The sequence below is a fragment of the Phyllobates terribilis genome, unplaced genomic scaffold, assembly GCF_046119375.1.
Source record: "Phyllobates terribilis strain yellow unplaced genomic scaffold, ASM4611937v1 Scaffold_5__5_contigs__length_657084704, whole genome shotgun sequence".
NCBI lineage: Eukaryota > Metazoa > Chordata > Amphibia > Anura > Dendrobatidae > Phyllobates > Phyllobates terribilis.
Genome location: NW_027362765.1, coordinates 202,069,052 through 202,082,095, shown reverse-complemented (window position 1 = coordinate 202,082,095; position 13,044 = coordinate 202,069,052). Strand labels below are relative to the sequence as shown.

Below are 13,044 nucleotides of genomic sequence, written 5' to 3'. Positions count from 1 at the left end.
AATTTTCCTCAATTCATGGGCAGTTATTTTGCGCCTTTTTTGGCCAACACGCTTCTTGCGACCCTGTTGGCTATTTGCCATGAAACGCTTGATTATTCGGTGATCACGCTTCAAAAGTTTGGAAATTTCAAGACTACTGCATCCCTCTGCAAGACATCTCACAATTTTGGACTTTTCAGAGCCCGTCAAATCTCTCTTCTGACCCATTTATTCAAAGGAAAGGAAGTTGCCTAATAATTAAGCACACCTTATATAGGGTGTTGATGTCATTAGTCAACACCCCTCCTCATTACAGAGATGCACATCACCAGATTTACTTAATTGGTAGTTGGCTCTCAAGCCTATGCAGCTTGGAGTAGGACAACATGTATAAAAAGTATCATGTGATCAAAATACTCATTTGCCTAATAATTCTGCACACAGTGTAGTAGTTGTTTGCAATGTATTTTCTAACCAGACCACACATACTATATTTAGTCTCTATGTGGCCCCCATGTTTGTTAGCCAACCAAAAAACCAGGGTGTACACTAGGTTTATAACAAAGTATAATACATATGGTAACTGCCTAGTTTAGTAGTAATACAACGGCAATTCCAAAACAGTTTGGACACTGTGTAATATGTAAAGAAAATAATACAATGATTTGGAAATCTCTTATAACCATATTTCATTCACAACAGAACATAGAACACAGATCGGAAGTTGAACATTAGACATTTTTCCAGTTCATTTGAAAAAAAATGAACTAATTTAGCAATAGCATTTAGATGGCAGCAATACATCTCACAAAAGTTGGACCAGGGCTAACAAAGGCTGGAAAAGTGGTACAAAAGTGGTATCAATGAATAATAGCTAAAAAGAGTCAATTTTCAACTAAGTCACATGACGGTGTATAAAAAGGGCATGTTAGAGAGGCAGAGCCTCTCAGAAGCAAAGATGGTTAGAGGTTCACCAATCTGGACAACTACATCTAAAAATTGTGGAACAACTTCAGAAAAAAGTTAATTGAAGGAAAATTGAGATCCTACACAATAGTAGACATAACCCTACCCCAACTTTTTAAAGATGTGTTGTTGCTATCAATTTCTAAAGGAGTTCAGTTTTTTCAAATGAAATGGAAAAATGTCTAATATTCATGTACAGGTGCATCTTACTAAATTAGAATATCATCAAAAAAGTTAATTTGTTTCAGTTGTTCAATACAAAAAGTGAAACTCATATTATATAGAGTCATTACAGACAGAGTGATCTATTTTAAGTGTTTATTTCTGTTAATGTTGATGAATATGGCTTACAGCCAATGAAAACACAAAAGTCATTATCTCAGTAAATTAGAATACTTTATAACAACAGCTTGAAAAATGTTTTTAAAATCCGAAATGTTGGCCTACTGAAATGTATGTTCAGTAAATGCACTCAACACTTGGTCGGGGCTCCTTTTGCATCAATTACTGCATCAATGCGGCGTGGCATGGAGGCGATCAGCCTGTGGCACTGCTGCGGTGTTATGGAAGCCCAGGTTGCTTTGTAGCAGCCTTCAGCTCGTCTGCATTGTTGGGTCTGGTGTCTCTCATCTTCCTCTTGACAATAACCCATAGATTCTCTGTGGGGTTAAGGTCAGGCGAGTTTGCTGGCCAATCAAGCACAGTGATACTGTTGTTTGTAAACCAGGTATTGGTACTTTTGGCAGTGTGGACAGGTGCCAAGTCCTGCTGGAGAATGACATTTCCATCTCCAAACAGCTTGTCGGCAGAGGGAAATATGAAGTGCTCTAAAATTTCCTGGTAGACGGGCTGCGCTGACTTTGGTCTTGATAAAACACAGTATACCTACACCAGCAGATGACATGGCTCCCCAAACCATCACTGATTGTGGAAACTTCACACTAGACCTCAAGCAGCTTGGATTGTGGCCTCTCCACTCTTCCTCCAGACTCTGAGACCTTGATTTCCAAATGAAAATTGGAACTCTGGAACCTTGTGGAGTGTGTTAATGACTGCCTTCTGGACATCTGTCAAGTCAACAGTCTTCCCCATGATTGTGGAGCCTACCGAAACAGACTAAGGGACCTTTTTAAACGCCTAGGAAGCCTTTGTAGGTGTTTTTTGTTAATTATTTTAATTTACTGAGATAATAACTTTTGTGTTTTCATGGTCAGTAAGCCATAATCATCAACATTAAAGGGGTTGTCCAGTACTTTCGATTATCCCCCCCAATGTATCCCCCCGGGGCCCCTAAGGATTTTTGTAATTAGCTTACGTTGCAGATAGCGCCGCTCACAGGCAGTATCACTGGCCGCTCACAGGCATCACGTGACCCCCGGCTGCAGCCGGCTCAGACATCCGCTGACGTCGCGACAAGTGCTGGCAGCTGCCGGGGGTCTCTGTCTTCCTGGTTCCACGGTGGATGCCAGGCTGTGGCTGGGGTTACCCCCTGCGCGCGCTCTGCCTCTCCCCATTCATTGGGAAAGCGTGCGGTGGATGCTGGGTGTGACGCGGGGAATAACCCCGCCCACAACCCAGCAGCCACCGCGGGGACCCCAGCGCTGAGTCACGCCTCACTTGTGACGTCAGCGTGGGGTCACATGATGCCTGTGAGTGGCCAAGGATAGCGACGCTCACAGGCAGAAAGAGCAACGTAAGGTATTTGCAAAAATCCTTAAGGGCCCCAGGGGGGATACATTGGGGGGGGGGGTTAATATAAAGTAATGGACAACTTGTTTAACAGAAATAAACACTTGAAATAGATCACTATGTTTGTAATGACTCTATAGAATATATGAGTTTCACTTTTTGTATTGAAAAACTGAAATAAATTAACTCTTTGATGATATTCTGATTTAGTGAGATGCACTTGTATATCAATCTGATCAGCTTCTTCTGCTCTTTAACATCCTGCGTGTAGATAAGATACCATTTTCAACATAACAGGTCCATTTAAAGGGGTGTTCCGGCTCCACTCACTTCCATATCTGGTGAGTAGGCCAGTGACATCATGTCTACCGATACATGCTAATCAGATGAGAATATGAATTGCAGAGGCACATGCTACCTGCCGATCGTGAACGTGTTGTGGCAGGTATCAGTAAATTTAATGTCACCTTCCCCAATCACCCCTTCTTGCTTAAAGGAATTGTTCCCTTTCAGACAATGTTCTGCCCCATCTGCAGTTTGATAAAAAATAACAAACAGCCAATCAGTAATCTCAGTTGCACTAAAGGGGGTTTTCTATGTACATGGGCAGAGCAGCTGAGCACAAGGTTTGGCTGCCGTGTGGTCGACGTGACGTCAGCACCAATGCCAGACACGGAGCAGTGGAGAATTGCCTGTGGACCCGGGGAAGGAGAGTACAGGACATTTTGTTATGTTTTAACAAACTGCAGGTGGGGCAGACCATTTTATGAAAGGGAACAATTTCTTTTAAGTGATCAAAGCCAGAATATCCACCTCAACAGTCCACCGATTCCTAATCTGACACTGCCTAGTCCTGGTGTCTACTTCCTACTGCAGTGATAACATCATTAGATCCCAACAAAAGGGTACGTGACCGCTGTAACTGACACATGTCATCTCTATAGACGGTGACTGGCTGACCAGTCATTTCCTATGTGTTATGAGGGACGAGGATGTGTCCATAAAGGAGCGTCATGGAATCATGAGGAGAGTATCATTTTTGATTTTTTTCCATTCTGAGCCTTTTTTTTAAAAAAAAATTGTTGAAATGGACAACCCTTCTCAATTCGACTCTCCAGCACCCAGCTGTTCCAATGGTTAGTATTTGCAGCTGCCTTTTTTTTTTTTTTTTTTTAAAGCCTGCGACTATTACTGTGTTATCAGGAGTTACAATTACATACCACAGAGTGTAGCAGCACACGGTGTGCACCAAGATATATACAGATGTTGAACTTATGTATTTATATATTCTAATTTGCATTACTGCATCATAGTCTATACCTATAGAATGGAGGTACTTCACATGCAAATTGGCCAATTTGTCCATGCCCACCAGCCACGACACAGCGACTATTCTTTGATGAGACCCTAATTATCAGATGTACTTCTCCCGTGCCAAGGTCAAGGCGTTATAACTAGATATACTCACCTCATCACATATATGTAAAGCAAAAAAGAGCGCCAACATTCCAGTAGACGGATACTTTCCATGATGTTTCGTCCAGTTGTCATGGATGTATTTAAAAAAGGTTGGGTTAAATATTAATACCTGAAATGATAGGCAAAAAACATACACATTACTATACATTGAAAAGCATAAATTGGATCAAATTATATATACATATACCCATAATTCCTTATTAATCAAGGAAAAGTAATACGGTCAAGGAAAACCTGACGGATCCTCTTAGGGCAGACCTGGGCAAACTGCGGCCCGCGGGCCACATCCGGCCCTTTGACCGCTTCTGTGTGGCCCGCTGACACAGTCAGCCAGACGCAGGAGAAAGCCTGAGCTATTATCTTACTCAGACTCAGCATTCTGATTGTAGCTCCGCCCCCCTGTGGATGCCATCTTCTCATTGGTGGATGTGGGGATGCTCAGTTCCTTGCTTGCAGAGCAGAGCTACTGTAATGTCTTCAGGTCAGGAGTGTTCAAGAAGAGGGAAACTTGGACTACTACACCCATCTGCTGCACATAGTGGGCAAGTGACATCTAAGTTGAGCCCCATGGTGTAAAATAACAGCTAGGAGCTGACATTGTGTCTACTGTGCTGATCAGTTCACAGCACAGCACTGCCTCCTTTCTCAGACCGCAGTTTACACTCAGTGAGAGCAGCTAATTATCTGCAGCTTACTGAGTCTTCCCCTGGCAGCTCAGACTGATCGGAGAGAACATTTGTATTCCTTAGTGAATGACTCCAACAGTGAAGTGCCCCTCCTCACCTGGGATATTCTATGTGCTCCCCAAACTGCACCCCACATACTCTGCTGCCTCTCCACCTTTGAGTGAGGGTTAACCCTTACCTCACCCTTTACACTGAGCTTTTGAGTTATTGCGCTGTGTTCTATGTCCTGTGCAGGTGAGGTAAGTGTTAAGCTCCTCACAATGCTCCCTGCTGTGATCTGTGACTTATCACAGCCATAGACTTTAATAAAGATCCCCCCCACCTGCCTGTTACATCCTGCCCCACATGTGATGTGGATCTATGCATGTGGAACAGGGGTGGGCAAACAACTTTTTTTTTTCCACATGCTCCCAATTTATGTATTGATTGATCAATCGCCAATGCTTGCTATGATAAACTTTATTGTAGCAAGTATTATCAGGGTGTGTTCACACAACTGTATTTTCGGTCCTAGTGCTTTTCGTGAAAAAAATAAAATAAACCTGACTTCACACGGACAGGACTAGTAGCAATGCTTTGCAATTGAGCTATTCAGATTACAGTTTAAGTCCACGGCCCCACTATCAGTATTTGGCAGAATTTTTTTCTCAGGAGTGGGAGCCAAAACCAGGTGAGGAACAATCAGAGAAAAGGTATAATAGAAACAAGTCACCAGTTCTGCATTTATCACCCACTCCTGAGAAAAAATACTGACTGAATACTGATAGTGGGGCCGTGGCCTAACACAGACCAAATATCCGTGTGAAAAAGATCACAGCACACACCAGTTTCTTCTGTGTATCGGATAACACTCACTTATTGAAGTCAGAGTTTGCAAAAAAAAAATTGAATCACATATTAATCATCTGTATGGCATCTGATTTTTACAGATACATTTCGATTACAATCATACGAAACTGTATTTGTTTTTGTACATTTTATTCACTTCTGATATATAAAAATGGATCACAATACAGATGATAAAAATAGTCTGCCTTTCTGGATGACAATCATGACATCGCTCGTGTAAACGTAATCATATAATCACCTTCTTTTTATAAAGCGATAAAATTAATATTGAGCAGAATTAAAGGGGCGGCCTAAAACAGAAGGTAAATTTCATACTAAATGTCTATTTAATTCAATCCAATCACTTATCTAGTACAGTTCAATTAAAAATTCCCTACCGTTTCCTCTCTACTCTAACTTCTTGTTTGTTTTTTCTCATCCAATGATGTTTTGTTGAGAATTCCAGTGCATTCTGGGATACTCACATGGGACGTCATCAAGGGGAAAAGGATGCGATCACTGACGCTGCTTTCCTCACATTTAAACGAAGCACCATCAGTGACCTCTGTTTCGGAGTCTGGGTTAGTCCCTGCTTGCTGCGTGGTGTCCTTACAATTTCCACTGACAGCGCACTCTCTTGCTGGCTCATCACTTCTCTTTAGAGCCAGCAAGGGAGTGCACTGTCACTGTTCATTCAAAGGAATATAGTGCCGGGAGCTCATACTGTCCATAGGTCATAATTTATAACCGATGCATTATCAGTAGAGCAGGGACTAGCCCAACCTCTGAAACAGACATAATTGATGCCACTTCATTTCATGGAGGGGGCAGAAGCTGCGGAAGTGACCACAGCTTCTACCACCTTATGACGTCCTGTGTGAGTATTCCAAACAAAATGCCATTGGAGGTTAAAAAAAAAAGACTGGAAGTCAGACTGGAGAGGGTATATTAGGGAATTTTCAATTGAAGTATATAAAAAAAGGAGATTAGAAAATTACATTATTTAGATAAATGTTTAGTATGAAATTCACCTTTGGTTTCAGACCACCCCTTTAAGTTCAGCCGACTGGTTCGGCCCTCAAAAGCAGTGCCAGTTTCTCATGTGGCCCCTTGGGAAAATTAATTGCCCACCCCTGTCTTAGGGTATATGCACGTGTATTTGCAGCAGATTTTTCTAGAGTGTAAAATACATACAGTTTTTTTGCTGCATTGTTGCGTGCATTTTTTTTATACGTTTATACTTGCGTTTTTTTCCCCCATTCATTTGAATTGGTGAAAAATACTGCAAAATACTGAAAGAATTGACATGCTGCAGATTTGAGACATGGGGGGAAAAATGCTTTGAAGGTTCAAATCTGCAAGGAAAAAGAAAAGCAGCATAGACAAGAGATTTCAGAAATGCCATTCACTTTGCTGTACTGTAAAATGCAGCAAAAAAGAAACTTGTGAATAGACCTTATACTTTTGTTTTCTTCCCAGAATTATTTTTCAAGTAGAGCTCACCTTATCTTTATCAGCTTGTATGAACTGCTTCACTCTTGTGTATGTACTAAAAGGAGCAAGAAAACAAAAAGATCAATTACAAAAAAGGACCAATTGCAGAATGAAAATTATAATTTATACGTCTGGCAAAATCCCTAATGTAGACACACGTTCATATGCAGAAATAAGACAAAAACACAAACAAAAACAGTAATAATATAGCAAAAATATGGTCAAATTAAAATACCAAAGTTTATTAGAACTATGTGATTGTGCAAGTTTAAAAAGGATCCAGATGTGGTGATATAGGCAGCGATGATCAAATAATTGTCAGGCAAAATAAATTACAAATATGTTTGATCAGATATTTTAACAAATGTGTAATAAAATTATACAAAGATTACTAATGCGGACAAAGGTCTAACTTACTAGTAACATAAAAAAATAGATGAAAAAAATGTAGTATAAAAAATATCTAACTGTTTTACTAAGAGAGACCGTGGTGAAAAAAACAATTGATGATGTTTTGCCATAAATGGGAACCAAGCACAAAAAGGTATTAGATCATTCACTATTACTATTCATTTATTTAATTACTGCAGGTTATTTGCTCATTTTTTGATCCTAGATTTTGTCTGTTAAATGGCCAGTGTGAATATGCTCTTACACATTGCACTTATACCAACATGTGTTTCGGCTCATTTCTTTGGTTTTGCTGTAGTTTTTGTACATACAGGGGTGTGGCTCTCCTTTTTGGGCTGGGTATCCTATCTATATAGCTTTCCACAGGCAGGTGCAAAACGGTCAGGTCTGGGTGCTGCTCTGCCCCCATCTATTTTGAGGTCTCCTGAGACATAGTAAAGTGAACTACAAGAGTTGGGGACTATGCCGATTGGGTGCACCTTGTCACGCTAGGATAGCTTTTACGCTCTTGATCTAAATAGTGTCAACTACAGTGGGTACGGAAAGTATTCAGATCCCTTTAAATTTTTCACTCTTTGTTTCATTGCAGCCATTTAGTAAATTCTAAAAAGTTCATTTTTTTCTCATTAAAGTACACTCTGCACCCCATCTTGACTGAAAAAAAACAGAAATGTAGACATTTTTGCAAATGTATTAAAAAAGAAAAACTGAAATATCACATGGTCATAAGTATTCAGACCCTTTGCTCAGACACTCACATTTAAGTCACATGCTGTCCATTTCCTTGTGATCCTCCTTAAGATGGTTTTACTCCTTCATTGGAGTCCAGCTGTGTTTAATTAAACTGATAGGACTTGATTTGGAAAGGCACACATCTGTCTATATAAGACCTCACAGCTCACAGTGCATGTCAGACCAAATGAGAATCATGAGCTCAAAGGAACTGTCCAAGGAGCTCAGATGCACCTGTAAGTTGCAAATCTGCAGGTAAATAATATTTCAAACATATTTGACTGTCTAATGTGATGTTTGGTTGCAGGGAGAAAATTAAATTATATTATCTCTGCAACAACTCCGTTTCAGTTAAACCCTTACCGACATATGATGTTCTGGAACGTCATATGCCAGCACCCTGTCTTTAATGGGAGCTAACATCTTTGCCTGAGAATAATGGCTGTGTTATTCAGCCATCATCTGCCTCTAAGAGCCACAAAAAGAGTTCAGTGCACAGCTTGGGGTACACGCCATTCTAACTGCCCACTGGCGCGCCGATGGGTTGCCATGACAGCCAGGAGTCTGTTGAAGACCCCTGTGCCCATCATGACAGTACTCCTATTAAAGTCAGCCTGTGTGTTCATAAGAGACCGTGATTTTACTACATACAGCAATACTTTAGTATTGTGTATAGCACAAGCGATCAGCCAATCACAGGTTCAAGGCCCATAAGGGACTACTCAACACAGTAAAAGATTTTAAAAATATGAAAGAAAATAAAAAATTAGAAAAAGTTCAAATCATCTGTTTTCCCACATTAACATACAGAAATAACCCCCCCCCCCACACACACACATATTGTACCTCCATGACCATAAAAGTCCAATTTATCAAAATCTAAAATTAATTTGATCAGCGTTTTTTCAGCCACCGCAACACTGGAAAAAAAATACAATAAGAGGCAATCCAAACATGTATCGACCCATAAATACTATTACTAAAAAAGTCAGCTCAGGACACAAAAACAAGCGTTCACACAGCTACATTGGCCAAAAATTGACAATGTTACAGATCTCGAAAAATGGCGACAGAAGCAACATTTTTTTTTTTAATGAATTTCTGAATTTTTTTTCGCCACTTAAAAATAACTATGCATGTTTGGTATCACCATAATCATACTGACCTGAAGAATAACGTTGCCACATCATTTTTACCATATGAATGCTGTAAAAACTAAACCCAAAAAACAATTGAGGAATTCCACGATTTTTGCAATTTTGCAGCACTTAGAATTTTTTTCTAGGTTTTCCAGTACATCAGATGATAAAATGGATGGGGTCATTCAAAAGTACAACTCGGCCCACAAATAAAGAAGCCCTCATATGGCTATGTTGGCAGAAAAATAAAAAAGTTATGGCTTTTGGAAGAAGGGGAGGAAATCAGAAAATTGCCCTATCGGGAGGGGGTTAAATAGCTCAGGCAGTGAGTACTCATCCCAGCGGAAGCACAGTAATCACGCTCACTGATACTTGACTGACAATGTGCGATTGTACTAAGCTCACAGCCCTGGACTTGACTGGAGCCAAGTGTCTGTAGGGAGAATATAACTTAATTTTCTCCCTGCAGCCAAACATCACATAAATATGCCAAATGTGTTTGAAACGGTATTCCCTAGCAGATTAGCACTATGATCTGCATGTAAATACCTTTTTATCAGTTCCCTTTAAAAATAGGACTTGGGTATTTTGGTGACAAGTGAGCAGCAGTACTCAATGTCAAGCAGCAGCTGCAAAAGCAAACAAGGTTTTAGGGTGTATAAAAAGAGAGCTAAAATCCCGTGATCCCAATGTATTGTTACCCCTCTATAAATCACTTGTAAGGCCACATCTAGAATATGGGATCCACATTTAGAAAAGGTTATTCATAAGTTGGTCAGTTCAAAGGCGGGCAATTATATTATTACAAGGGATGGAGGCTTCTCATAAGATGAGAGGTTGAAAAAGTTGAGATTGTTTAGCTAAGAAAAAAGACGTCTCAGAGGAGATTTCATTTAAATGTATAAATACACGTGTAGTCAGTACAAAGAACTGGCACATGACTTATTCCTTCTAAAGACAATACTAAGGACCAGGGGGCACTCATTACTGGTGGAAGAAAGGCGATTCCAGCACCTAAACAGGAAAGGGTTCTTTACAGTCAGAGCAGTCAGACTGTGGAATGCCCTACCACAAGAGGTAGTGATGCCAGACGCTATAAAAAAGGGCAGGATGATTTCCTCAGTACACATAACATTGTGGGTTATAGTTAAATTAGTGACAAAATGTATAATTGGTGGAGGAAGGTTGAACTTGGTGGTCCTAGGTCTTTTTTCAACCTATGTAAGGCTATGTGCCCACGATGCAGAAATGTTCTGGATTTTTCCTGAGCGTTTCTGCATCTCCCCTGGCAGAAAAAAACGCATGCGGATTGTACATGCGGATTGTACATGCGTTTTTCCTGCCAGGGACATGCGGATGTGAAGCGTTCTTCACTTGCATTTCCGCATGCGGGTTGACATACGCTTTCCAAACGATTTTAGCATCACTTGGAAAGTGCTTGTCAACTTGGTCACACTATGTAAATCCATGCAACCGGCATGGATTTATATACTGTGACCCGAGAGAATGTCAAAAAATAAAAAAATAAATGTATACTTACCCTCCGATGGCCCCCGCAGTCTTGATTCCCTCCGTCCATGCTGCCGGCAGCGGTAGAGTGAAGGACCTGCCGACGTCAGCGTCGCGTGACCTGTCACATGACTCTGACGTCAGCGCAGGTCCTTCATTCCATCGCGAGCTGCTGCCAAGCAAGGAGGAGCGCACCGCAGGCTGTCAGAAGGTAAGTATATATTTATTTTTTATTTTATTCTATTTTTTACAGTTTTCTATGGTACCCAGGTCTGGAGAAGAGTCTCCTCTTCTCTAGACCTGGGTACCATCCGCACATTAGAACGCATGAAATGCGCATCTACATATACAGCAATGCGTAATCCATGCGGTCTAATGGAAGTCAATGGCGGCGAAAACGCAGCACTTCCGCAAAATAATTGGTAGTGCTATGTTTTTTTCCGAAATGATAATCTGCAGCGGAAATTTCCGCAGCATGTGCATAGCACATGCGGATTATCATTGGGGAACATGGCAGGCCTTCTACCAAGCGTTTTTTAAGCGTTTCTGCAGCGTTTTTGCCACTGCGGAAACGCTTAAAAAACGCATCGTGGGCACACAGCCTAACTAAGGAAAAATAAAGTCTCACAAGAAAATGGAGTAAATAATTACATAAAAATGTAAAAGCTATACATCTTATTGCAAGGTGTGAATAACATAACTAAGTGTAAACTGAAGTACCTATTTGAGTGGCACCAAGACATTTTATAACGTTTGACCTTCATCAGTTCCACTTTCAGAAAACATCTTTTATTCACTTAAACCTGGTTTTACAATTACATAGTAACAGTTTTTTTTCTTGGATCTTCGAAGACCATAGCAGGATATCTAAGGGAATAGTGGGGAAAATAAGTATTTGATACACTGCCAATTTTGCAAGTTTTCCCACCTACAAAGAATGGAGAGGTCTGTAATTTTTATTGTAGGTACACTTCACCTGTGAGAGACAGAATCTAAAAATGCAAATTAATTATGTAAAAATCATACAATGTGATTTTCTGGTAATTTTTTTTAAGATTCTGTCTCTCACAGTTGAAGTGTACCTACGATAAAAATTACACACCTCTCCATTCTTTGTAGGTGGGAAAACTTGCAAAATCTGCAGTGTAGCAAATACTTATTTTCCAGACTGTATATTACTGACTACGTGGTATATGGCTGGCAATCCTGTTGTGTAATAGCACTAGGTGTAATCAGTCAATTAATTGCTCACTGAGCACATACTATAAATGTACCGTAATGTAGACGCACACTATTTGCATTGTTTGCATGGTTACTTACAACTTTATCTCTCCAGTCGAAAGTGCACTTGTAATCCACCTTAGATCTTGGAGTTTAAAAGGGACCAAAACCAAGTGCACTCCATGTGATAGGTGTACTGCACTTTCTGGGTACATAAAATGGTGGGTTGTTCTGGAGCCAACATCTGCCTCAAAGCCAGAGGTTCGAGCACCATTCATTCTGTTAAGAGAGTTAACATGAGTTCTGTCATTTGAAAAGGTAGTAAAAATAAATAAAATACAATAAATACAATGGTAATATACAGTAATGTGCTTTTAAAGGAAAGTTTAATCTTTAAAAGAGGTAGGTGATTTTTATTTTTGCGGGATGAATTATATTTTCTCAGTGGTATCTTTTTTTGGTGCTTTTAACTTTACTGTACAAGTCAATAGATTTACTACATAACCAAATGTGTATTGTATTTTCTACAATTTACGACATTTGTACAATTTTTTTTTTTTTCAAAGGAAAACATTTGCACTGCCATTTTCAGAGAGCTGTGTTTTCATTGGCGTAGCTTCATTAGCGCTTTACTTTTGTTATATTTTTCAATGGCGCAATATTGTGTTACATATTATAGCTCTTTCACACTGCGTTCTTTCCCACGTTTGGTGGTCCCGGTTGGGGCTTACATCCAAACCCATACAAAGCAGGATTCGGGTGTATGTGCCGACGGGGCCATTGACTATAATGGTACAGACGGAGTCAATGTGTGCTCCTGTCATGCAAAATTTTCAGCCGTGTACGGCTATTGAATGCAGACACCCAGACGTAGTCTACAACATCTATCTGTCGACCTCCAATAGGAGTAT

The 13,044-nt window shown here is 40.2% G+C and overlaps 1 protein-coding gene across 4 annotated transcripts in view; it reads right to left on the bottom strand.

Moving 5' to 3' along the window:
- LOC141271052 (CMP-N-acetylneuraminate-beta-galactosamide-alpha-2,3-sialyltransferase 2-like) overlaps positions 1-13,044 on the bottom strand; it is a 113,521-nt gene that overhangs the window by 2,370 nt on the left and 98,107 nt on the right. For all 4 annotated transcript variants that reach the window (XM_073681159.1, XM_073681156.1, XM_073681158.1 and 1 more), the window contains exons 4-6: positions 12,233-12,412; positions 7,131-7,176; positions 4,103-4,222 (exon numbers count right to left, since the gene is read on the bottom strand). In XM_073681159.1, the coding sequence (XP_073537260.1) occupies positions 4,103-4,222; positions 7,131-7,176; positions 12,233-12,412 (346 nt within the window). The remainder of the gene's footprint in view (positions 1-4,102; positions 4,223-7,130; positions 7,177-12,232; positions 12,413-13,044) is intronic.